At 49.0% G+C, this 26824-nt stretch overlaps 1 protein-coding gene across 5 annotated transcripts in view; it reads right to left on the bottom strand.

Annotated features, from left to right (window-relative positions):
• Positions 1-302: 302 nt before the first annotated feature.
• CNNM4 (cyclin and CBS domain divalent metal cation transport mediator 4) overlaps positions 303-26824 on the bottom strand; it is a 37012-nt gene continuing 10490 nt past the window's right edge. Inside the window, exons 2-8 of one of the 5 annotated variants that reach the window (XM_064572566.1) lie at positions 11602-11745; positions 11108-11242; positions 9346-9515; positions 8949-9045; positions 7499-7561; positions 3215-3396; positions 303-2917 (exon numbers count right to left, since the gene is read on the bottom strand). In XM_064572566.1, coding sequence (XP_064428636.1) covers positions 2720-2917; positions 3215-3396; positions 7499-7561; positions 8949-9045; positions 9346-9515; positions 11108-11242; positions 11602-11745 — 989 coding nt within the window. In that variant the 3' untranslated portion in view covers positions 303-2719. The other 4 variants (XM_064572567.1, XM_064572569.1, XM_064572568.1 and 1 more) reach the window with 4 other exon arrangements.

Genomic DNA, 26824 nt, shown 5'->3' with positions numbered 1-26824 from the left:
CGGCTCAGGTCATGGTCCCGGAGTCCTGGGATCAAGTCCCACATCGGGCTCCCAGCTCAGCAGGGAGCCTGCTTCTCCCTCTGACCCTCTCCCCTCTCGTGCTATTTCTCTTTCTCTCTCTCTCAAATAAATAAATAAATAAATAAATAAATAAATAAATAAAATCTAAAAAAAAACAAAACAGTCCCAGAATACTTGCCCCTTGCCCTGTCATAGGTGACAGCCAACCACAGCCACTATCTCTACGACAGGTACTGAATACTGACAGAACTCAAATAGGCAAATTGTACACTCACCAAGACTTCCTATTTCATTTTTTATTACCAATCAAAAATAAATTCCATATATTGTTTAGCAAATATTATCATTGTCTTGTGACAAGACACAAGAGTCATAACAACAAAACTCCCCGAGAGTCAAACTCATAACAATGCCAAAATAAATCACAAAAATATACAAATTAAAATCTTATGCAAAATAAATACGAGTTATTCGCTACGGTGGCTGTGACTTGCCTACCCATTTGGAGGCCATTTGCGACAGTCTCCCTTACATGGGAAGACTCGCAGGGGTGCGCCAGTTCCAGGGTACGGCTCGGCCCAGGAACCAGAGGTTGGAATAGGAAGTGAAAAATTGCACTGGGAGGAGGAAGTCATCGGACCAGTAATATTTGGAGATAATTATGACCCTCTGTAAGAAGTGATTATAAGTGGGGAAAGGGAGGACCATCTGTTGGTGGTAACCGTGTGTGCAAAGAGGTAGCTGTGGAAGTGTGTGCACCTGCTCCTTTTACTTCACACACTCACTTGGTTCAGGCCAATGTGGTTTGCCCCACCTGGCACTCAGGTCTCTCAGGAACACAGCTTTGCAAGCTCCCATGTGGACTCGGAAAGCAAACTGCTCCTGTAGAAAACTGAGGGGTTTCCCCCCGCAGGGTATAAAGGTCTGGTGGGGTTTTTTTCCTCATGACTGAGAACCTATGGGTGTCCCCACCTTCTCTCCAGACTTCGAGGAATAAATTCTGTGACTAGGGGAGACTTCAGAACCGGCCAGGGGCAAGTGTACTTGGTGCAGACACTTCCTGGTCCCAAAAGCTAGGATTCTCCAGGCGCCTGAAGAACAGAGCACTTGGGGTGACAGAAGTCACTGGCTGAGGAAAGGGTCAATAACTACTACTTAGGTGGAAGGTGTACAGTCTCCCCTACCTGATCTTGGGCCCCCAGCAACCTTTCCACCCGACAAAAGGGCCAACATGGACTTTAGTCCCACAGCCTCCCCAACAGTGGCAAGCCTGGGGCTCTGCAGCAGGGCCTCATTCAGCCCCAGGGAAAAGGCACTGGGGCAGAATTTCATGTGGGGGGCGGGGGAGCTCTCAGGATCCAGTACCACTAGCTTCAGCAAAGGCCAGGATGACAACTCAGGCTAGGATTACAAAGATGGGGGAAACAGGGCTGCCAGTTGTGTGCCTTTTAGGTGGAAACATCCTTTCCTGAGTTTTTTAGGTGTGTGAACAAGTTTGGGTAAGCCTCAGCCACAGAGGAAAGGGCATGAAGAACCTGCTTAGGTTGGCTTCCTATGTGTCCTGCTCTCCTCAATCCCCAAGAGGCAGTGGGCTTTGGGATGAGAAGTAGGGAGTCTGGAAAGAGGGGCTTCATAGGTCAGTGACTGACACTTGACTTTCACCGCGGGGTGGGAAAGGGGATGGTCTTAATTGCTACCAACACAGATGCCCGTGACCAGGTTCCCTCCTGGAACTGAAAGGAGTATCTCAGACAAGTCACCCGTAATGTAGATGTTCTCCCACCTAAGGGGAAACCTTTGGTAAAAGTAAGGGCAGGGCCTGGGGAGCAGGGGTAAGCAACCTTAAAAGTGTCAGACCCTGCTTAACACTCTGAGTCAAACCAGTAGAGACAAGGGTGAGAGTCCTCAGCCTGGCCCAACTCACCAGGAGAGCCCATCAGCGGAGTCCTAGGAAATTCCAGGATCCAGCAGTTGACAGGAGTAGGTGTGCTCCTCTCTGTAGCTGGGAGTACCATGTCCCTCATCACAGTTACCCAGAATCCCTCGGCCTCAGCAACGTCAGACAAGCCTCAGTGCATGTGTCCAGGCAGTTGTTCTCAGCGCTATTTGGTTCTTTGCTTCCTGGAAGGAACTGTCTTCCTCCCAAGAGAAAACCTTCCTCCAGTGGGCCTCTGGGATACCATCTCTGGAGGAGGACGAGGAGGAGGAGGAGGAAGAGGAGGAGTGGGCTCCCTGAATCAGGGACATAAGCCAGAAGGTCACGGCTGGGAGCAGATTATGGCTATTGCTTCCTGGGGTGAGAAACCCTACCCCTTTTCATTAAAGTTTTTGTGGAAAAAACTTTTTTTTGTTGTTTTAAATAAAGTTCCTTAACCCTGTCTTCCCTTCCCCATTCCTTTCTCCAAACAATATTTAAAAAGAGGAGCAGTGAGCCTAGTTCAGAAATTCTCTCAGTAAAAAACAGCCTTGCTCATGGTAGCTGGCCCACTGCCCTGCCAGTCCAGGGCTGGGCAGCTGCTAATTTGGAGCTATTCAGAGGTCCCTGTCAGAGGCCAAAACTCCCCACACTCTGGGGGCCATCTGGCTGCTCAGTTAGACAGGCTATCTGTGCCCCTTCTGGCCTAAAAGGCTCCCTGTCGTCATGTGGGCCCACTGGGGAGACCCCCGCGGGGCTGGCGGGGGACCCCGGGCCCTCCTGTCAGATGGCACTCTCATGGGAAGCTTTGTGCAGCAAAGAGTTGCGCTCATTGAGAAGAGTTGTGGTCTCATCTACCACGGGCAGCTCGGACTTCCCGGCTAAGTTCTCCGTGCAGATGGTGCAGCCATCCAGGGGAAACTGAGGGCAGTTCTCCATGCGTGAGGCCAGGAGCCCATTCTGGTACTGTTGCCGAGTGATCTGCAGGAGGAAGGGATGAGGTTCACAGAGAGTCGGGACTGAGAGGCAAACCTTCCAAGACCCAGGGAAACAGTGCTAGCCAGGGTTGGGGCTGGGCGGTCCAGAAGAGAGGACTTGACCAGCTGGAGAGAGTGAGGAGCACGAATAAGGAGGACACACATCTCGGGTCCGGGCCCTCTGTGCTGTGTGTGGTGGATGAAAAAGAAAGAAGCTGCTGATTCCTGAGGCAGAGTGATCCAAATGCCCAGGACGAGGAAGACAGCGCTGCCCAGAGGGAGAGACACAGGAAGCACCCACCTTAATGTACTGGAGGTCCATGAGCGCCCGGACACTGAAGTCGGAGATGTACTGGCCCAGGATGGAGCTGCCAAACTGGTTGGTGCTGCTTGCCAAGGTGGCTGTGCTTGCGAGATCCATGCGGTCCGGGTAACTAAGGGAGGCCGAGCGGCTGAGGGTGGCGGGGTGGGATGGGGAGTGGTCTGTGGGGAGAGACACACGGTCAGGCCAGGAGCCCCCGGTGCCCCTCAAAGCCTCTTGTCTAACCTGTCCCGTGGACACGTGGGAGCGGGGCCCCCACTGGAATGGAACAGTTCTTAAGGACAAACAAGCTGCAACTGCAGAAGGTCTGACCTCATCAAAGCAAATGAGTTAGTTTGTTTAGAGGTGTTGTGCAGTATTAACAAGCCTACCAAAGCAGAAAACAAAAACACAAAATTTAGGTCTACAGAAGCCCTCATGTCCCAACAAGTCATCAGTCAAGGGCAACACAGTGATTACCCCTCCACGGGAGACCAGGCACTGTCCCTGTCTCCACAGCAGCTTGTTATCAAGGGACATATGCTGCATACGTGTCAATTACATTAAAAGGAAGAACGTACAGCTTGTATCCTCTCACAACGCATCCACACAGACCTCTCAACATGACGCCCTTTTCACATCTTAACTTGCTTTCAAGAGGTCAAAAGTGTGTTCTGCACAAGACCTGTTCTTTTTTTTTTTTTTTTTAAGATTTTATTTATTTGAGAGAGAGAGAATGAGAGAGAGCAAGCACATGAGAGGGGGGAGGTCAGAGGCAGAAGCAGGATCCCTGCCGAGCAGGGAGCCCGATGCGGGACTCGATCCCGGGACTCCAGGATCATGACCTGAGCCGAAGGCAGTTGCTTAACCAACTGAGCCACCCGGGCGCCCCTGCACAAGACCTGTTCTATGTGGAACAGACCTGCCCACGTGTGTCTGCTGCCCCCCCCACCCCCCGTCAGTCTGACAAGGGGGACAGGGGCAGCCGGTCCCTCTCCCAGGAGCCTTGTGCTCCCAGAGCTCCAGGCCTCCCACACTGCTGTCTCCTCCAGCCTGGTCCAAGTCCCCCTGCCCTGAGGCAAAGTCTGGGGTGGTGGTGGAGGTGCCTCCTCCCCCAGGGGCAACAAGGCCTCCTGCAGCCCCTTGTCAGGAACAGGGGAAGACTCAATCGCAAATGAGGAAGGAGCAGACTCCTTATTTTCAGAAAGGAACTGTACACATACTGTGCATCATTAGCTCTTATTTTTGAGAACACTTAGAAAACAATGAAATACACAAGAAGTTAATTGTGAAGGCATGCTGGCTTCTTTTAAGCAAACAGGAAGTGGACTAAGCTTATTTACTTAGTTGAGCACTAAGTTACTAACTAACTACTAAGTTAGCTATTTTAACAAACATCTCCGAAGAGAGCTAACATAATGAATCTGGGTGACTGAGTGACCAATACAGCTTTAACTGAGATTGAACTCAGTAATACCCTGTCTTTGAGTTTCCTTCCTAAAACTAGGAAAATATAGTCTGGATAGTCTATTATTGGGCAGTGTACAATCATTAAGAGGATCATGTGCGTGTGTCACTTATCCTAACTCAAGTAACACCTTTGATGAAGTTCTAGAAAAGAAACACAAATACTATGGCTATTACCTAATATTTCACATTAATCATTTGGAAGATGATGGAATGCTTTTAATTAATGCTTATTAACACTCCAGAAATTGAATTTAGAAACAACACAAATTAGTGACATGGTCTTTTAAAAATAGAGGCCCTAAAAAGAAATACACCCAAAGACGAAACCTTTGTTTCTGAATAATGAAATTATGATACTTCTTAATTTTCTTTTTTTTTTTTAAAGTTTTATTTATTTTAGATGGAGAGAGAGACATCGCTAGCAGGAGGGGCAGAGGGAGAGAATCTCAAGCAGACTCACACTGAGCGCAGAGCCCAACGCAGACCTTGATCCCAGGACTCTGAGATCATGACCTGAGCTGAAACCAAGAGTTGGTCACTTAACCAACTCCGCCACCCAGGCACCCCAATACTTCTTAATTTTCTTAAGACTTTTTCCCCTTTTCTCAATTTTCTAAATAAGCTATATTGCTTTTATGATTGAAACAGAACAATGAGGGGAGCCTCGTTGGCTTAGGCTGTGGAGCGTGTGACTCTTGATCTCCAGGTTGTGAGTTTGAGCCCCACACTGGGTGTGGAGATTACTTAAAAATAAAATCCGGGGCGCCCTGGTGGCTCAATGGTTAAGCATCTGACTCGTGATTTCGGCTCAGATCATGATCTCAGGGTCATGAGATCGAGCCCAGCGTTGGGCTCCACACTGGATATGGAGCCTGCTCAAGATTCTCTCTCCCCCTCCGCCCCTCCCCTGCGCTCGCTCACTCGCGCTCTCAAAAAAATAAAAAATTAATGAATTTAAACCTTAAAAAAATAAAATAAAACAGAATAATCAATGTGTAAAAAATGCCTTGGTGATTCTATTTCTGAAAGGCTATCCTATGGACACAATCTTAAGCACAGATAAAGTTTTTTCGTAAAGAGGTTTACGTCACGGTGTTATTTAGAACACAGACCCCAAAGACTGTCCATAAGGGGGGATAGCGAATGAAGGCACGTGTGCTTGGCGGAACACTGTGGCTCCAACCAGAAAGCTGATGGAAAAGCATCTCTGCGCCTGTATTAGGTAAAAACAGCAGGGTCCAAGCCATGGATGCATTAACTCCTGGCCACCATGAAACAAGAGCAAGCGCAGAAGAGAGAAGGGGGCTGCGGTGTTGGCCAAGGAAGACCAGCATGGTCCACAGAGGTCATCCACTCAAAGGCCGTTAGCAGCTTCCCACTTCCTTTTTTTTTTTTTTTTTTTTTTAAGATTTTATTTATTTGAAAGAGAGAGTGAGAGAGAGAGAGAGCACAAGAGGCGGGAGAGGGAGAAGCAGACTCCCGCTGAGCAGGGAGCCCGATGCGGGACTCAATCCCGGGACTCCAGGATCATGACCTGAGCCGAAGGCAGTCGCTTAACCAACTGAGCCACCCAGGCGCCCCAGCAGCTTCCCACTTCCTATCACAACCAAAAGCTGGCTGTTTGAAAGGGACGAGTGACTTCTAAGTCACCTTTTCACTTTTTTTTTTTTTTTTTTTAAAGAGAATCGAGAGAAAAGTGTGCTTTGGTACAATGGAGAGGGAGAAAAAAAGCCAGCTCTACGAATATAAAATGGGAAATGATGGACTCTGGTGATAGGTGTTTAGGACTGTTGGGGCCCCAGGAGCTTCTTTAAGTTACACACCGAGACTGGAGCTCAAAGGCACTTATAAATGCACTTAACCTCCTCAGGGCTCACCAGGCCAGGCCAGAATTCTGATGGGGAGACCAGCACCTTTTGCTACCCCCTGCCACCTCCATTAAGTGGGACGGGAGTCCCGTGAACGGAGCCAACCAACACAGTTACCAGCAATCCTGGGCTAAGGCTCAGGAGTGTGACGTATCAAAGGCCAGAAACAGCATGTGGCATTGGGCCTTTTCCTCAATACTTTCTGACTGGAATGTCACAGTTTAGTTGTAATCGAGAGAAAAACAGGAATAAAAACTGAGCTCTACCCGAACATTTCATACCCAGTCTCTCACTGCTCCTGACAATTCTAAGAAGTGGGCACATCTATTGTTCCCATTACACAAGAGGGAATGAAAGACTGAGAGGAAGTCAGCTCCCGGAAGCATTTTAGCTAGCCAAGTGCAGAGACAGCATTCACACGGGGCCATCTGCCCGGGGCCGCACTTCTGATGCCCGGCGGCTGCCTCCCCCTGGCAGGCAGACACCAGCAGCAACAGAATGAAGAGCAAAGCCTGTGAAGAAAGGAGGAGAGTTTTTTAGAGAAAGCTGATGAGATGACAAGGCATTCTGATATTTGTGAGTGGCCTTGATCAGGGGGGTGCGGAACAGCTGGGCTCACTCGGCCTGGCCAGAAGCAACCCTCCCTTCCCACTCTAGCTGCGTGTTGGTGTGCGCGCGCGCACATGTGCACGTGTGTCTGTGTCTTCTCAAGGACTGAGGACCTTTGGAGAGGCCCTTCCAGGACCAGGGCAAAGCCACCCAGTAACTGGGCCTGAGGCCAAGCAGAGCCAGTGCAAATCAGGCTGGCCCACAAGTGTGAACAGGTGGAATGGCCCGAGATGCGAGGGGGGAGCCCCAGTGGCTGCTGGGTGAGGTTAATAGAGCTGTGGTATGTGGGCTCAGGCGATAGGTGGCAGTGCAAACTTCTCCAGCCATGCCGTGTTACCTGAGAGCCAGGAGAGCAGGGAGTTCCGCTTGCCAGGCGGACACCCGACCTGGGTTGAAGGCACTGGAGCAAAAGAGGAAAAGGTCAGCGATGGGTAGGGTGAGGCGACAGAACATGGAGCCACAGGAACAGGATGGAGAAGCAGACCTGCTGGGGGCCAGTCTCCCTTGGGCAGAGAGGGGGCACAATGGAAAGGGGGACATGGCTCTGATGGGGAGGGAGCAGACCAATGAGCCCTGCTCAAAGAGGGGCAGAGGCTCCCACAATGAAGCCATAGCCCCCCGCCCCGCGCCCCCCCCCCCCCGCCAAAATCATCTCTCCCTTCTGGCCACTTCAAGTGGGACCTCCAGGACTGCCTCCAGGTCAAAGGACAGAGCCAAGGACCCTGGTCCAAGCTTCTGAGGCATCGCTGCAGAGAAAAAGTGCCTGGAAGAAATGTCCCATGACCGTGTGCCCTTCTAGACAAGATTTCCCCCAGCTGGCTGGCGAGAGGTGCTCTTGGGAGGGGCCGAGAAGTCCTCCCTAGGTCCAAGGCATCCAAGCAGGGGCCCCCCGCGCCAAAACCCAGCTCTGGAGCCTTGTCTCCCACTGCTTCCTTCCTGGAGCCTGCTCCTGCTGGGAGAGGGGCAGAGCTGTGTCACACCAGTGGATAAGCTGAGCTGTATCAGTATACAGGGGTACCCTGGCCACCTGCACACAGGGTCCTCTTTGTCAAAGGACAGAAACAGGCATAGCACAGAGGCTCTCCACGAGCCACACACACACATCAGTGTGTGGCCTGTCCTCCAGCCACAAAGTGGACTTTCACTTTCCAGCCTGCAGCAACCCGGGGCCCCAGTCAAGGCTCAAAGGGGCCATGCAACTAGCAAGGAGCTGATCTGGTGCCCACTCCGGCCACAAGGCCCCCTGGCAACAGGAGCCTGAGCCACCCAGGACTAGAGAAGCAGAAAGCACCACAGTGACCAGAGCGGCCCTTCCCTGGACTTCCCACAACCTCTCCTGGAGGGTGTGTCCAGTCCCCTCTTTGCCCCAAGTCCCTTTATGCCATCAGAACCAGCCCTTAACCAAAAGGCAGTAGCTAAGCCCCCTGAAAAGCCAAGCCCATCTGCACCCTGCCTGGTAAACAGGCCCTGGCCTGACTCCTGGCCATGGACACCCTGGACGCCCTCACTCCCCACCTCAATTCCCCTGCCCCCGCCTCCGTGAGCAAGACCCTGTAGCCTCCATCCACCTGCCTTCTCTCATTCTTCCCACTGCTACGGCTACTAGACCAGCTGGCCCAGTCTGCTGTCGTACATCCTCCCTGCTCCAAGGCCAGTCAGGGCTTCTTGCTTCCTATCACAACCACATGCTGTCAGCTTTCCGGGGCTCCCCGACACGTCCTTACTCCCCATGGTCCCCCCCAACCAGGTACGCTGGAGGGCAGCACGGAGGCAGCCCAGTGACTCACCAGAGGTGGGCGAGGACAGGGCCATGGTCCCATAGTAGGAGAAGGCGCCTGTCTCAAACTTCATGTTCTCCTTCCCGGCCTCCACCTCCACCTTCCCCTGGAAGAACACAGGGTCAGGGTGACAAACAGGCTGAGAAGGAAAGCTCAACTGAGGGAAAAAAAGGACGAGGTAAGAGGGAGAAGTGAGGGCGAGGAAGAGTTGGTTCCAGAGCCCTGACGAGCTCAGGGGCCCTGACCTGGAGGCTCCAGGGTAGCCTCTCAAGAAGAGGACAGGCAAAGGGGGAGCAGAGGCTCAGGGGCAGGCCACACGCAGGAAAGCCCTGCATCCCCCAGCCATCTCAGCAGGTAAAGAGGGCAGAGTGGGCACAGGAGGGCAGGCATGGAGCAGGCTGCTCACCTGCAGGATGAGGATGAAGTAGTCGGCCGGCTTATTTCGGGTGTACAGGTAATGGCGGATGTAGTATTTGTTGTGCTCGTCAAACTTGAGTTCCTGAATGACATCTGGGTACTTGAGCAGCCGAAGCAGGATTTTCTCTGATATCAGAGAGGGGCTGAACTGGGGAACCTCTGTAGGAAGAGAGAAGAAGAAGACTTCACAGGGGGCCCTGGCCGGGCAGCACCGGGAACACTGTCACTGTGCTTGCTCACTGCCCAGGCCCCCCTTCCCTTCGGTTCTGCACCTCTGTGGGAAAGCAGCATCCCTTGGATCCAGACTGGTTAGACTCGGGTCTGCCTGCCTGGGCTGGAATGGTGGTTCCTGCGCTGACAGTGCATGACCTTGGGCCAATTACTTAACCTGTGTCTCAGTTTCCTCATCTGTAAAATGGGATTAAAAACTTCATAGGGTTGGGCACCTGGGTGGCTTAATCGGTTAAGCATCTGACTCTTGGTTTTGGCTCAGGTCATGATCTCGGGGTGGTGAGAATCAAGGCTGCATTGGGCTCTGCAGCCCGCTTGAGAGTCTCTTCCTCTCCCTCTTCTCCCTCTGCTCACGCTCTCTCTCTCTCTCTGAAATAAATAACTTTTTTTTTTTTAAAGATTTTATTTATTTATTTGACAGAGAGAGAGAGAGAGCACAAGCAGGGGGAGCAGTAGAAGGAGAGGGAAAAGCAGGCTTCCCACCGAGCAAGGAGCCCGATGTGGGACTCGATCCCAGGACCCTGGGATCATGACCTGAGCCGAAGGCAGATGCTTAACCATCTGAGCCACCCAGGCACCCCTGAAATAAGTAACTCTTAAAAAAAAAGAAAAAATTTCATAGGGTTGGGGCGCCTGGCTGGCTCAGTCGGTAGAGCATATGACTCTTGATCTCAAGGTCGCAAGTTAGAGCCCCATGTTGGGTATAGAGCCTCCTTAAAAAACGAAACAAGAACAAAATACACTTGGTAGGGTCATGGTAGGTTAAAGGGGATAATACATGTAAAGCACTTAGACACATGCTTGGCATATGGAAAGTGCTTCATAAATGTTACCATCATTATTATCATTAGCACCATCATCAATATCCTGGCAGGAAAAATAAAGAATTAACACCCTTTAGCAAGTGAGGGTTGGGAAGGAAGTCAGATTTGGGGGGAGGGAGGGAATAGGCAGGAGCTTTTCAAATCAATCACCCAGGTTCCCAAAGGGGCTTTGAATCAGGGGTGAGAAGAGAGGAATGTCATTGATCTAGAGGTGAAGTCCTGCTGGCCCCAGCGTATGCAGGCAGAGGGGAGGGGGCAGTGACGAGAACAGAGCTGGATTCAGGCTCTGAGTACATGAGTCAAGACAAGCGCTATGGACCCATGCCATGTGGAAGGGCCTCTTTCTCCCTCCTCCTCCCCAGCATCCAGGGGATCCCCAGTGCCCACCTCAGGTACTCCCAGTGGTTCTTTTTTTTTTTTTTTTTTGGCCTCCCCCCTCTCCCAGTGGTTATTTTCAGAACTTGAATGCTTCCTAGAAGTTTGCAATGACTACCCATCAACAGAGAAAACAAACCACAAGGAGCACCCCAGGGATGGAGGGAAGCTGCCTCGCCCCCTTTCAGAGGCAGCCATGTTTTCCCTGCACCTTTCACCTGCCACAGCCCTTGTGCCATGGGAAGAAGTAGCCAGAGACCCAGAAGGCCCCCTCCGGGACTGTATCCCACCAACACCTGAGGGCCCTCCTCTTGCTCTTACCCGTGGCCAGGAAGCGATGAGCAGCCAGAAGTAGCTGAGGTGAAATTTTCACCTTGAGCTCATTGTCAGCATCTTTGAAGGCTGAGAAGTCACGTTTGTTCTTCTCAGATACTCGTTTCCGGCTTCGGTTGTCAGCTGTGAGAGAAAGAATCTAGAACTGAGAACACTGTCCCTGCTGACTCCAGAACAGACTAGAACCTGCACGCCAGCTCCCAGCTCTGCAGTCCCGTCTTCCACACACAAGCAGCAGTGCCTGCATCAAGGCAGGGTCCCTGGCTCGATGCCGAGGCACGACGCCAGGGGGAACAAAGGTGGCCTGGTTTCACTGATCTGAGGGGCGAGCCTGCTGCTCACCCTGGCCAATGTGAGGCATCCAGTTCCTGGGCCTCAGGGTGCCGGGCCTCCCACATCCCTGCACTGTGGCCTTCCCACCTAGGGACACCCAGGGAATGAGCAGGCAAGGGGTTTCGGGCAATGGAAAGCCTGGAACTCACTGTACATATCCGACTCGTCCAGGATCTCAGACTTGATGATCTCCTCAATGACGTCTTCCAGCGTGACCAGGCCCAGCACCTCGTAGAAGGGGTCACCTTCACCCTCGTTGTTCACCTTCTGCACGATGGCCAGGTGGGACTTCCCTGGGAGATGCAATGAGTCAGACAAGAGCAAAGGGCCCAGTCATGAGACACCACCACAAAAATGTTAACACATTTGGGGTCATGAGTCACTGGGGTGGGGTCATGGGTGGTTTTTTTTCCCCTTTTCTGTATTTCCTGAAGTTTCTGCTGCAAACAGATACAGCTTTTATGAAAAGGAAAACCAAAAGTATTTTTTTTAATTAAAGATCTTTCATTTCATTAAAGGCATTTCATTAAAGACCTTTTGTTTCATTAGAATGAAAATGGCAAGGTCCTGCCTGGTGCCATGTATCAGGGTCTCCTGAGAGTCCTGGAGAAGGGAAAGACCCACAATGACAACCTGTGGACAGTGAGCCATCGGTTGGAGATGTGTATGCGCCAACTGGACATGGGGCTCCTCAGACGGCCCACACTGCCCACGGGGCCTCCAGGGCCACTCACATTCCTTCACCCCGCTCTCCTTGGCAAAGGCCCCAGCATGTACCCAGGGGCCGTGATACTGCCCAAGGCAAAGGCTCTCAGTTCCCAAAACCATTAACAAATTAGCCCAGGCTGTAATTAGGCCAGGCAAGTACTATAATTAGAGAAGGGCCACCCCTTCAACCTAAAGCAAGAGAAAGTCAGAAGGCAGAGGGAGGGGAGGAGGGACCCTTCACAGAAGCTTTGTCAGGGGGCTGGGAGGGCGGGCAGGGCTTTCCAGGCCCTCCTTCCGGGTTTCTATCCTGTTCCTGTGCCCCTCATTCCAGTGCGTGACGGGAGGGAGACAGCCAAGGCTTGGCCTGCACTTCAGTTTGGATGGAACTGTGTACCCCACACAGGGACACAGGTTTGGAGAAGCCTAAGGGAAAAAGCCCTGGGAGAGCTGGGAAGGTCAAGCCAGGGTCTCCTGGGCAGCTTCCCCTTCACAACCAAGTCTGAGGGCCCCATCAAAGGACTTCTCTGTAGAGGGCATTTTCCAAGGCTCCAAGGCCACTGCAGATCCCCCAACCCCAGGATGTGCTCCTCAGAACTCCAGAGAGGTGCCAGTTCTCAGGACCAGCATTTAAAAAAATAAAATAAAGGAGAAAGATATCAGAGTACGACACATGTGATGGGAGGGGGGGGTACTGTTTTGTGCAACTTTCACTATCACGTGCCAGTCACTGTGATACACTCATCTCCAGCTCCGAGTTGTGGTCAAAAAACTTTCAGCACCTTGCTAGAACTATGCACCTAGACCAGACCTAGACAGAACCATGGCTAGACTTGATCAAAGACTTGCCGGTGTCTTCTAGACGTGAGCCAACTAGAACAAGAGACCCATCAAGGGCCTCCAGCGGGCAGCAGCTACTCAGAGCCAGGACCCTGGGGTCTGGCCCCCCGGGCCTCTCTGCTCTGCCTGCTGGAGGCTGCCCCCCCAAGAGTGCCTTCTAAAGAGAGAAACAATGCTCTCCGTGGTCTAAGGCAGTCGGCTAAACTATGCCATCAGATGGGAAGCTTTGACCACCTTCCAGACTGGCACGCTCTAAGACCGGTAATGCCCAGTGTTGGGGGAAACAAGCGAAACAAGCATGCCCTCACAGGTCCTCGGGATGATGGGCAGGTAAACGGGCGCACTTCAAGAGGCCAATCTGGCAGCATGACTCAAAACGAAAGGTCCCTGGGTGCCTGGGTGGCTCAGTTGGTTAAGCGACTGCCTTCGGCTCAGGTCATGATCCTGGAGTCCCGGGATCGAGTCCCGCATCGGGCTCCCTGCTTGGCGGGGAGTCTGCTTCTCCATCTGACCCTCCCCCCTCTCATGCTCTCTCTCTCTCATTCTCTCTCTCAAATAAATAAATAAAATCTTTTAAAAAAAAAAAAAAAACGAAAGGTCCCTAACCTTGGACTCAGAAATTCCACTGGTAGGAAGTTGGATATAATCTTCTCCAAAGCAGGAAGACACAGAAGCAAAGAGGTTCAACAGAAGAACATTGTTTTTAACAACCTCAAACCAGAAACCACCTAAATCAATAGCAATGGACCAGGAGTACTGAGGGGGGCCGCCACTGCTCTGGGGAAAAGGCAGCAGGCTGAATGGACAGAACGTGGAATGAAGCCCAACACAGGCTGCTGGCGGAAGAGCAAGCAGAGGGACAGACTGCATGGTGCCCGCTTTCTCTGCAGAGACTCGGGGAGCTGGGGGAGATGCTGAACTGCCTTGAAATGCAGAGAAGAGGTAACAGTGGTCTCCTCCCGCGTTAAGTAGAGCTTGGGGGAGGGGCCCTACTACCCCTCCTTACTCTGGCTCCTTCTAACATTGTTCTATTCGATGGGCAGGTTTTACTCTAGAATTTTTTTTTTTTAAGATTTTATTTATTTATTTATTTGAGAGAGAGAATGAGATAGAGAGAGAGAGCATGAGAGGGGGGAGGGTCAGGGGGAGAAGCAGACTCTCTGCTGAGCAGGGAGCCCGATGCGGGACTCGATCCCGGGACTCCAGGATCATGACCTGAGCCGAAGGCAGTTGCTCAACCAACTGAGCCACCCAGGTGCCCCAACTCTAGAATTTTTTTAATTGAGAAAAAAATCAGGGGAAAACAAAAACAAGGGGAACACACAGAGGGAAACTAGTGAGAGTCTAGGGTGAGCAAGGACCCTCTGTGCCTCAACTGGCACAGACTAAGTCCCGGGGAATGGGATATGTCTGAAGGTGGCTCAGTCAGCAGAGCCTTGCTCAGAGCCCAGAAGTCAGAGCCCCTACGCAGAAGAGACACAGCTTCAATAACCTGAGAAAAACGTCCTCCTCCCCACCAAACCTCCAGTTAACCACGGGCTCACAACAAATCCTGACACACAGTCAGGGGTCGCACTGGGCCACACCGGGAAAGGCTGGTGGCTTCGCTAAAGGAGGGAAACATCCGTCGTGCAGAGGAAATGAGCTGATTCCTTGAGCCCAGTCTTGCCGCCACTCTCAGCCCTCCAGCCCTCCTCTCTCTGAGGATCCTTTGTGTGTGGCATCGGTGGTGCGTGCGGGCGCCCTCTAGAGACAGGAACTTGTAGGTGTCCAAACCCGGGACACCGCCCACAGTCAGCCCTGCTGGGAGCGCTGAAAGCCCAGTGTGGGGTGCTGACTGTGGCTGGCTAGCTGGGGCCCCACACACAGGTGCTGGGCTGGGGGACAGTAGGCTACCCTCTGCTGGCCCAGCCATGGGACTCTGAACTGCGTTTGCCTTTTTCTAATTTCTCTGCCCGGAGGAGGCTTTTTTTTTTTTTTTTAATGTTCTTAGCAGTTGGGTATAGAGTTTGGAGGGTGCAGGAGAGGGCTGGGCCAGAGATTCTCCTCCTTGGCCAGAGAACCTCTCTTGCCAAGGTCACCACTGACCTCCAGTGGTGGGGTTTCATGCTCAGGCTGCAGCTTCTGACCAGGGGTCACTCTCTCCCGCTTCCTGGAAACCCTCCCTCTCCTTGGCTTTCAGGCACACAGCTCTCCTGGTGTTCCTCTGACCTCAGGGGCTGCTCCTTCTCCCTGACCTCTTTATGTAAGAGGGTCCCAGGGCTCAGTCCTTGGACCTGGTCCCTTGCCTCATGACTTTAAATACAAACTGTATGTCAAGGTGTCTCCAATAAACACTTGGGGCCCATCCCTGTCCTGCATCCTCCAAACTCTATACCCAACTGCAGGCTGACAGCGAGCCAGCTCCTCCGGATGCCTAACACCTTGAACTCCACATGGCCCAAACCAAGTTCCTGCCCTTTCCCCGCCCAGCCTTCCTCATCTCTGTCTGTCCAGTCCTCATCTCTGTCTGTCCAGTAGATCAGGCCATGGGGGAGTAAACTGCGCCTCCTCTGTTTCTCTACCCTTCTCTATCCAAACTTTCCATCAGATCCCGTCAGTTCTGCCTGCATCGGACACCTAGACTCCAGCCACTTCTGGTGGCTTCCACTGCTACTATCAGTCTGGGCTACATCATCTCCTCCTCATCCACACAGCTAGACTAGCCTCTGGTCAGCTCCCTGCTTTATCCCAGAGCCCGGGTTGGCTCTCAACACAGCAGCAAGAGGGGCACAGTCAGGTCACCTCATGCCCCACCAAGTACCTCCAAGCGGCTCCTTGACTCACTGCAAGGAAAAGCCCCACCCCCCACAGTGGCCCCGGTCTCAGGGCCCTTGATGCTGACCCTCTCCCGTCCCTACTCCTTTCTCTCCAGCGCTCAGGTCAGCCACAGGCCTCCTTGCTGTTCCTCATACAAGAGGCTGCTCCCTTTGCCTGGCTTGCTCCTGCCCCACATAACTGGGTAGCTTGCCCCCGCTGCTTGAGGTCTTTGTCCAAATGTGGCCCTTAAAACTGCGACCCCTCCTCCAGCACCCCAACCCTAGTCATTAAAGCACCTAAAATACATGATATAATATGCTTATTCAGGGCGCCTGGGTGGCTCAGTTGGTTAAGCGACTGCCTTCAGCTCAGGTCATGGTCCTGGAGTCCCGGGATCGAGTCCCACATCGGGCTCCCTGCTCAGCGGGGAGTCTGCTTCTCCCTCTGACCCTCCCCCTCTCATGCTCTCTCTCTCTCTCTCTCATTCTCGCTCTCAAATAAATAAAATCTTAAAAAAAAAAATGCTTATTCATTCTATTTATCGTTTATGGCCCGTCTTCTGCTAGATTTTGAGCTGCATCACAGCAGGGGCTTTAGTCTGTGTCCCCAAAACTCAGAATGGTGAGTGGCACACAGCAAGTGTTTAATGGATGGATATTTGTGGAATGAATGACTCAGTTCACACGTTTCCTTAGGAGAAATGTAATCAATGCAAAGGGGGAAAGGGGTGAAGACTAGAAGAATTCTTTTGAATTTTAGTAATTAAGAAGTTTCTATAATTCAAAAATCATTTTTTATTTACCTTTTAAAATAAAAGAGCTGGGGGCGCCTGGGTGGCTCAGTTGGTTGAGTGACTGCCTTCAGCTCAGGTCATGATCCTGGAGTCCCTGGATCGAGTCCCACATCGGGCTCCCTGCTTGGCGGGGAGTCTGCTTCTCCCTCTGACCCTCCCCCCTCTCATGCACGCTCTCTCTCAAATAAATAAATAAAATCTTTAAAAATAAATAAACAAATAAAATAAAAGAGCCGGGCACCTGGGTGGCTCAGTTATTAAGCGTCTGCTCAGGTCATGATCCCAGGGTCCTGGGATTAAGCCCACATCGGGCTCCCTGCTCGGCAGGAGGCCTGCTTCTCCCTCTCCCACTCCCCCTGCCTGTGTTCCCTCTCTCGCTGTATCTCGCTCTGTCAAATAAATAAATAAATAAAATCTTTAAAAAAATTTAAAAATTTAAAATAAATAAATAAAAGAGCCAACTGAGGACCTTTATTTATGATCCTCATTGTATGAAATTTAAGTCTACTACAGAATTTTTATCTTAATGAGTTGCCTCATTTTATTATTAGTGTCCATTCAACTGGATAATTGGATTTTGGGGGTGGCTGGGATGAGAAATGGAACATGAAAATGTAAATAATAATCTACCCCAAAAGCTGAGAAGTCCCCATTTTTCAAAGTAGTCCTTGTTCACAGAAAAAAGACTGAGGAAATACAGCAAAATGCTCTTATTTGGCTGATCCATGTGAAATTGTTGATATTTGACCATTTTTGACCAACCACAATGACAATTTCATATGATTAAACCTAAACGTATGGGGGGGTTCATGATGGTTTGTTTCTTTCTTACACTTTTCTGAAGAGAAATTCCAACCTTTCCAAAGTCAATAGTATTAATTTTATAATTTTATAATCAGAAAGAAATACATTCATTAAAGTAACTTTAAAAAAGACTCTCCTTCTGCTTCCTCCAGGGACTTGGGGCTTCTAGCACCTTTTAAACTCACGCACTGTTGGTAAGGGGCAACCTGGCTGTGGGAACGGAGGCACCTTTAAGCCGCCCTCGGTCTGCTCTGGGCCACACCTGGCTGGCAAGCTTGCCCACTCTGCCTTCCATCGACCTTTGTCCAGCCTTCCACAGTGCCCATCTTAGCAAACGGCTGTGTCCTCTCCCCCCCCATAAAAAACTTTATCTCTCAAAGACCGTAAGAGAAACACATTACAAGGTGCTGGGTTTCAAAGTCCACTAGGTCCTGGAGAGGGCCCTACTCACTAGCTCCAGCTGCCTTTTCTCATGCAGAAAAATCCAGAAGCCCCAGATCAGACAAGGGATTCCCACTACCCTAAATGGTGTCCTGGGCATCTTCCCCGCTCGTCCCCCAGCAAATCCCAGCCCCCAACCTCCCAGGCTCCCAGCACAGGCCCTGAGCTCTCAGACACCTCCCTTGGGGAGAGGTGCTGGCCTGGCTGCCAAAAGATGGGACCTCGGGCCATGGGTCTGCACTTGCAGGCAACAGGGCACCCTGATTTCCTGGGAATCCCCCCTCATTCCTCCCTCCACCCAGGCCAGGGGCAGGATTAAGCTGACTATTAATAGTGCTGACCTCGACCAGCAGGAGGGGCAGCCCATCCCAGCAAGAAGACACAGGTGGGGGCATGCTTGGGCGTAGGCGAGGAAGCAGAGAAGCCCATCAGCAGGAGACACACCCCTGCACAACCTTCCACCCTGGCACCCCTCAACAAGAGGCTGGGAGAGCTACACACAACAAGAAGTTTCTGTTAAGTATCCCTAAGTAGAGAGGACCAGACGGGAGGGGCAGGAGGTGAGCTGTTCAATCAATAAGCAACTTAAAAGAACACTGAGGAGATCCTTAATTTTAATATAAGTTAAAATCTACTGTAAGACCACAGAGACAAAATCAGTGCAGTACTGGAGAGAACAATGGCATTTTTTCTTCAGGATTTGGCAGCACGTGTCAAAACGGAAAATGTGCAAGACCTTGGCCTCAGCCATTTCTTCCACTTCTAGGAAAGACCTTAATACAAAGGGAAAACCTGGGCTGGTGTGCAAGCTGTGCCCAGGAGGGTCCATCCAGTGTGGTTTATGACACACTACTGCAGCCACTAAAAATTAGGCTGACGTAGACAGAAATTTATTTAGAGAGAGCAGTTCACCATTTGCGTAAAGCAAGAAGTTACAAAACAAGACAATAAGTGAACTACGCCAGTTTCTTCTGCTTAATGCATTTTAAAGTCAGCATATATTACTTTCTTGTTTTTACATTTACAATCAGAAAGGATAAGAATGATGTCTCATATTGAGGGGCGGGAGAAAGCAACATAGTTGGTTCATTGCTGACTTACTAGAAAACACACCAAAAAAATTCACATTCGGAGTGGTGGGAAAAGGGGGGCCTTTCATTTTCTAATCATTTTCCTCCTTTCTGAAAGTTTCTACAATAAATTTATTATTTATTTTTACATTTTATTTTTTTAAGATTTTATTTATTTGAGAGTGTGTGTGTATGTGTGTGTGTGTGTGAGAGAGAGAGAGATCAGAGCGGGGGGGAGAGGCAGAGGGAGAAGCAGACTCCCTGCTGACCAGGACCCTGAGATCATGACCTGAGAAGAAGACACGCTTAACTGACTGAGCCACCCAGGTGCCCTACTTTTACATTGTAATTACAAATATATTACAGCTTTCTGCACCTTGAGTTTTACATTGAGTGATGTCACTGGAGCACCGAACTCCCTTCTCCTTCCCCTGTGGAGTGTCCCACTGGTGGATGCCAGGGTGGATTCAACCCTCTCCCTGTGCTGATGGACACACACTTGTTTCCCGTTCCTTCTACTGCAAACAGTGCTGCCATGAAAATCCCTGTGCTCCCTCATTTGATGCATGTGAGATCCCGATACATCTACAGCTGCAGAGCTACTAGGTCAAAGGGTTTGTGCACTGGCCAAATCTGTCCAAAATCTCCAAACTGCCTTCCCTGGTAGGGCTCCCTGATTTCCACTCTCGCCAGCAGAAGTTATATCCACTGGCTCTTGATTCGTTCCTTAATGCCTGGTACGAGGCTAAATACACAGCAGGTGCCCAATAAGTAAGCCATCAATAAATACAGCCACTATAGCTGGTCTATATTTTTAAAAGGAAAAGGAAAATGGAAGGCAAAACAAAAAGGAAAAAACTGAGTGAAGCAGGAAGAAAAAAAGACAGGAAGGAACAGGAGGACAGCTGCAGGGAAAAGAGAAATGGAAATGCAGACACTGCAGCCCAGTTGCCAAAACAGAAAAGCATTTCTAGAGACTTACCAGGAGACTTGCCCAGCCATTCTGAGCAAGACAACAACGCAGCCTGACACTGCACGTACACACACAGCCCAGCCGTCTGGGACCTTCTAGAACAGGGTCGCCAAAAGGGGTATTCATCCCAGACTCCGTTCACATTTATTTGTATTCCAAAATAAATAAGTGACTTTAGCTTTTGTTTATACAAGACTGACAGTGGGCTCTGTCCCCACGGGAAGGGGCTCCTGGCCTCACTCAATCGCTCCCCAGCCAAGTGAGAGGAGCTACAGATGAGGTGTGCCCAGTGACACGGTTTACAGATCATGTTAAGCACTTTTAGCCAAATCAATGCTCACAAAATGGACCGTCGCTTAACAAGACCCCTGCAAGGAAATCCCAGAGTGAAGGGAACACGAGTAAAGCAAGCACGGCACCTACAAAGTCCAGAGTGGGTCCTCTCCTCCCCCTGCCAGCCCTCTGTCAGTCAGCAGGGGGAACACCAGTAGCAGCGGGGGGGGGGTACGACTGAGGAGTGGTTGGCCAAAATAATTCAAAATTGTAAAGAAACGGTTTGAAGGGACGCCGGGGTGGCATCCCCCTTTCAGTCACTGGGCATCTGCCTTTGGCTCAGGTCATGATCCCTGGGTCCTGGGATCAAGTCCCATGTTGGGCTCCCTGCTCAGCGGGAAGCCTGCTTCTCCCTCTCCCACTCCCCCTGCTTGTGTTCCCTCTCTCGCTGTGTCTCGCTCTGTCAAATAAACAAATAAGATCTTAAAAAAAAAAAAAAGAACATATGTATTAGTAAAACAGTACATGTATACAATTTTTGAATGAACGGAGGTACAAATTTTTAAAACGTTTTTTCTAATAGGGTGGCATGAACAAAAAAGTCTGGAGAGCTCCCTTTTGAGCCCTGAAGGTGGTGGCCAGACCTTCACTGTCCCCTCTCAGAGGAGTTACTCGGGTGTCCCCCTCAGGGCCCACCTCCCCCCCCAGCTATGGAACAGTGAGGGTGAGCATGTTCTGGGGAGGGGGGCCCAGGCACTATCCCTCGCACATCTACTATTCACGGGAGGAAACTGAGGCTCAGGGAAGTCCTGTCCAGGATCATCACACTGCGGGGCGGGGGGGCGGGGGGGGGCTGGAATTCAGAAATCGGGCTTCTCTAAATAATATTCTTTTAACCCAAGCACCCCAGGGGTGAAGCTGTTGACAAGCGGATGTCAGGAGACCCTAAGACTGGTCTCTCACCCAGGGACAGGGCTTCATGCCTTTGATTTTTTCATTTAGCCAGCAGTCTCTAATTTTTTCACCTTTTATGATGGAAACTATCAAGCATCTACAAAAGTACAGGAAATAATGTAATTACACCCTCAGGGCCCTTCACTGAACTTAAACAATTAACAACTCCAACTCCTGTGGCCCATCTTGTTTCCTCTTCCCTCCTACCCACTTCACTGGCTTATTTGGAAGCAAATCTCAGATTTTATCTGTAAACATCTATAAGTTTTACAGGCATTTGGGTTGGTATCTCTAAAAGATAAGGACTCTTACAACGCAGACCACAATAGAACACAATACCACATCTAAATATATAATTCCTTAAGATCGTTAACATCAAGTGTTCTAATTTCCCCAATTCTCTTATAATGATTTTTACACCTGATTTGTATATATATATGTATATATTTTTTTCTGATATTGGTAACAAAAGTGCAAAGGACATTAAGATCACTTATAATCCTGCCTTTCAAAGACAACTACTGTTAACTATTTTGGGGTTTTTTTTAAAATTAGATAATTTGTAAATACTTCACATTCTCTCTATTTTCCCATGTCATAAAAACATTTTAAAAAATTGAAAGGCCTCATAATATTTCATTGTACACATTTGTAAATAATCCCAAACCCCACTGGGCTCTTAACTTGTGCCCCCCCACTTTGTTCCATTATGAAAATCTTTGTAATAAATATATTTGGTTATAGCTCTGTCCTTGAGATACATTCCTAGAAGGAGAATCACCGGGTCAAAAGATAGGTTTGGGGCTTTAAGCTTCTTAGGTTATCTAAGGAGTGAGGTCAGATCTAATGCTGGTGTCTTTGTTCTCAGGGATGTGGAAACCTCTCCTGGAGCACACAGCCAGGGGCAGTTCGGAAGGCAGGGAGGAATACACAGAACTAGAGCTATTTTGTGCCACCGAAGAAAATGAAGTGGAGAGAAGGTGCTGGCCCGGCTGACAATGCCTCCCTGAGCATGGGAAGGAAGGGCAGGGGCGAACGACCGATCAGGAGGTGCCCAGGGGGTCCCCAGCCATCCGTCAGCACCACCAGCCTCCTTTCGACTTCGGACCCTTACAGCAAACTGCTTCCCCCTTTCTCCCTGTCCTCTCTTCTCAGGAGCACCTCTGACCTTGTCCTCTATTATCCTGGCTCCTGGCCATCTAGCCTCCCACCCTAGCCGCCCCCCCCCCCAGGAGGAGCCCCTTCTTTATCATGCCTCTCTGCTCAACTGCTTACAGACTCAGAGCTCCCTTACTGCCCTGGGAAGCACCCATTCTTCGGCCCTGTTTGTGCAACCAGCTAGTAACCTACAGAAGATTCGATCTAAAAGATGGACCATTATTAATGAGCCCACATGTCCCATGTTTGTTTGTCACAAAGATGTAACAGGAAATTGTTAAATGCTTAGCTGACTGACATCAAGATACATTAAGTCTGGGGCCAGCTTTCTAATTAACGGAGTAATCCTATCCCCATCACAAAAGAAAAAAAAAAAAAAGAAAGCAAGCATTTTTTTTTTTTTACCTTGGTGAGCCCCCAGTGGTAACTGATAATCACATACTGTGTCCAAATGTTTACAAACTATAAAAATCATCCTAGACCTCACATCCAAACCTGAGAGGAAGAAAACCTGAAGCAACATTTGGTTTGGGGCTTATACTGTTCAGGGGAGGAGGTGGAAGAGGGCAAGAATATTACTTGATATGTTCAAACTTGCTCACCCAAACTGGGCTATTAGTTAGAAGAGGGAAAGGACTTAATTACTAAACAATTATTTTTCCTGCCATAAAACAAAAACCAAAACCCTAACAGAGATATCTTGTAATGTCTTCCTCGGTGGTTGGTTGTTTAATGGCTGGAAAAAACAGTGGTAGACCTCTTTCTCTCATGAACACAGATGCCAAAATTCTAAATAAAGATACTGGCAAATCAAATCCAATGATGCGTGGCAAGGATCATACATCATGACTAAGTCAGGTTTATTCTGGTTATGCAATAAATGTTTATGGGTGAACATTCAAAAATCAATCGGTATAATTCAGAATAAAGGCAATAAATCAATCATCTCAACAGTTATTTAAAAAGGATTTGGTAAAATGCAACATCTATTCATTATAAAAACTCTTAGCCAACTAGAAAAAGAAGGAAACCTTTTTGATCTGATAAAGGAAATCTACCAAAAAACCACAGTAAAATCATACCTACTGACAAATTTGGAAAGCTTTTCCCTGAGACCTAGAATGAGGCACCAGTTCAACACCGTCCTAGAGGTCCCAGCCAATGAAATTAAGCAAGAACAAGATATAAAATGTACAAGGTGTAGCAATAAGTAAATAAAACTGCCATTATTCACAGGCAACATACTTATGTGTAAACAGTCCAAAAGAATCTAAAATAAACTATTAGAATGAGTGAATTTAACAAGGTCAATGGATTCAAAAATTATATACAAAATTTACACTATACAAAAATTATCCTTACTTGTGTTGTATCATAAAGAATATATCTGGGGCACCTGGGTGGCTCAGTCGGTTAAGCGTCTGCCTTAGCTCAGGTCATGATCCCAGGGTCCTGGGATCCAGCCCCGCATCGGGCTCCCTGCTCAGCGGGAAGCCTGCTTCTCCCTCTCCCACTCCCCCTGCTTGTGTTCCCTCTCTCGCTGTGTCTCTCTCTGTCAAATAAATAAATAAAATCTTAAAAAAAAAAAACAATGGAGGGGTAGCCATGTCTCTGGACTGGAAGATTCACCACTATAGAACTGTCAGGTCTTCAAGTGGATCTCTAGATTCAGTGCAATTCCATTAAATTCTCAGGAAAAAAGCTAAAGAATAGTCAAGATAATCTTGAAGAAGAACAAAGAACAGAATCATTATTACCAAATATCAACACCTATTAGAAAACTACGGCAAGTATGTCAATGTAGTACTGGAGCACGGACAGACAAACAGACCAAGGGAATAGGAGAGTCCTGAAAGACCCACACATATACCACAGCTCAGTGGGGAAAGACAGTCTTTGCAATAAGCAGTACTGGACCAGCTGGATAATCCATATGGATTTAAAAAAAAAGAATCAGACTGTAACACCTCAGACACTAAAAAAAAATTCCAGAAGGATTACAGATCCAAATGTGAAAAGCAAACATTACAGCTTCTAGAAAATAACACTGGATACCAGCTTCCTAACTTGTGTATAGGCAAAGAATCTTTTTTTTTTTTTTAAAGATTTTATTTATTTGACACAGAGAGACAGCTAGAGGGGGAATACAAGCAGGGGGAGCAGGAGAGGGAGAGGGAGAGGCAGGCTCCTGGCTGAGCAGGGGGCCCGATGCGGGGCTCGATCCCAGGACCCTGGGATCATGACCTGAGCCGAAGGCAGACGCTTAACCACTGAGCCACCCAGGTGCCCCTAGGCAAAGAATCTTTAAACAGGATATAAAAACACTAACCCAGGGGCACCTGGGTGGCTCAGTCATTAAGCGTCTGCCTTCGGCTCAGGTCATGATTCCGGGGTCCCGGGATCGAGTCCCACATCGGGCTCCCTGCTCCACGGGAGGCCTGCTTCTCCCTCTCCCACTCCCCCTGCTTGTGTTCCCTCTCTCGCTATCTCTCTCTCTGTCAAATAAATAAAATCTTAAAAAAAACAAAACAAAACACTAACCCATAAAGGACACTAAGTATATGAAAATGTGTTCAACATCACCAGTCACTAGGGAAATGTATAATAAAATGACAAGGAGATACTACCACAAACCTACCTGACTGGCTAAAATGAAATAAATAAATAAAGAGCTGATAACACCACAGCTGTAGGGACAGCAGTGTAAACTGGTAAGAGCAAAGAGCATTCTGGAAAACGGTCTCACCTGTGCCTATACTATATCCTAGCAAGTCCAAACTTGGGCATATTCCCAACAGAAATGCCTACATAACATCACCAAAAGACATGCATGAGAGCACTTTTTAGTGGCCTTATTTAAACAGTTCCAAATTGGAAACAACTGAGATGTCATCAACAACCCAGTATATTTCTATCATGGAATACTATCTAGCAAAAAAAAGGAATAAACTACAGCTACATACAACATGGATGAAACTCCTAACCTTCATGTTGAGCAGAAGGCACCAGACACAAAGGACACATACTAATGATTCGCTTGTAAAAGTTCAGAAGTGGAAAAAATTAACCCACGATGACTGGGGGAACAGAGGCAGTAATTGGGAGGGTACCCTAGAGGGTACATAACCTTCGACGTTGTCGGTAATGTTCTATTTCCTGAACTCAGTAAGAGTTACACAGGGGTGTTCCTTTGTGAAAAACTATCAAGTCGTATACTTAATGATTTATGCACTTTGCTTCAATGAAAAGTTTCCTTTAAAACAAATCTAGGTGGTGGCCAGAGGCAAGAGGTGGGGGGTGGGCAAAATGGGGCAACGTGGTGAGAAGGTACAAACTTCCAGTTGTAAGATAAAGAAGTTCTGGGATGTAATGCCCAGCATGGTAACTACAGTAACTACACGGTAACTAATAATATTAATTCATATATATGAAAATTGCCGAAAGAGTAGATTTTAGGGGCGCCTGGGTGGCTCAGTAGGTTAAAGCGTCTGCCTTCAGCTCAGGTCATAATCCCAGGGTCCTGGGATTGAGCCCCAGGGGGGCTGCTTGCTCAGCTGGGAGCCTGCTTCTCTCTCTCCCTCTGCCTCTCCTCCATGCTCATGCTCTCTCCTCTCTCGAATGAATGAATGAATGAATGAATGAATGAATGAATGAATGAATAAATAAATAAATAAAATCTTTTAAGAGAGAGAGAAGATCTTAAAACTTCTCATCACGGGGGGCGCCTGGGTGGCTCAGTTGGTTAAGCAGCTGCCTTCGGCTCAGGTCATGATCCCAGGGTCCTGGGATTGAGCCCCGCGTCGGGCTCCCTGCTCAGTGGAGAGTCTGCTTCTCCTTCTCCCTCTGCCTGCCTCTCTGCCTACTTGTGCTCTCTATCTATCTGTCAAATAAATAAATAAAATCTTTAAAAAAAAAAAACACTTCTCATCACGGGACACCTGGGTGGCTCAGTTGTTAAGCATCTGCCTTCGGCTCAAGTCATGATGCCAGGGTCCTGGGATCGAGTCCGGCATCTGGCTCCTTGCTCAGCAGGGAGTCTGCTTCTCCCCTGCTTGTGCTTTGTGTGTGTGTGTGTGTCAAATAAATAAATAAAATCTTAAAAAAAACCAAAAAAACTTCTCATCACAAGAAAAAAAGATTTTGTTATCTACGTGTGGTGAGTGATGGATATAGTTAACTAGACTTACTATGGCAAACATTTATGAAAATATGGAATTATTATGCTGTACACCTGAAACAAATTGTTATATGTCAACTGTACCTCAATTAAAAAAAAAAAATCTAGAACTGACAATAAATTTTCCAGCCTGGAATTATTGGAATTTCCCAATCTTCTCTTTCTTAATAGCCACGATCTTACTGAAAAGCGACACAGAGCAAGGGTTAAGAGCTTGGCCTCTGGAGGAGAATAGCTGGGGTTGCCAGTTAGTTGTCACACGTCTGGAAAAGATTCTTAGCCTCTTTGAGCCTCAGTTCCTATCTATAGCATTTGGGAGATTAAGTATTCAATAAAGGTTAACCATTAATGAAGGCACTTCTTTCTGCTCTCTGCTCTTACTTAG

Source organism: Mirounga angustirostris, unplaced genomic scaffold, assembly GCF_029215605.1.
Source record: "Mirounga angustirostris isolate CCGP_5_RB_7025 unplaced genomic scaffold, mMirAng1.0.hap1 SCAF_10, whole genome shotgun sequence".
Classification (NCBI taxonomy): domain Eukaryota; kingdom Metazoa; phylum Chordata; class Mammalia; order Carnivora; family Phocidae; genus Mirounga; species Mirounga angustirostris.
This window is presented reverse-complemented; position numbering and strand designations above follow the sequence as displayed.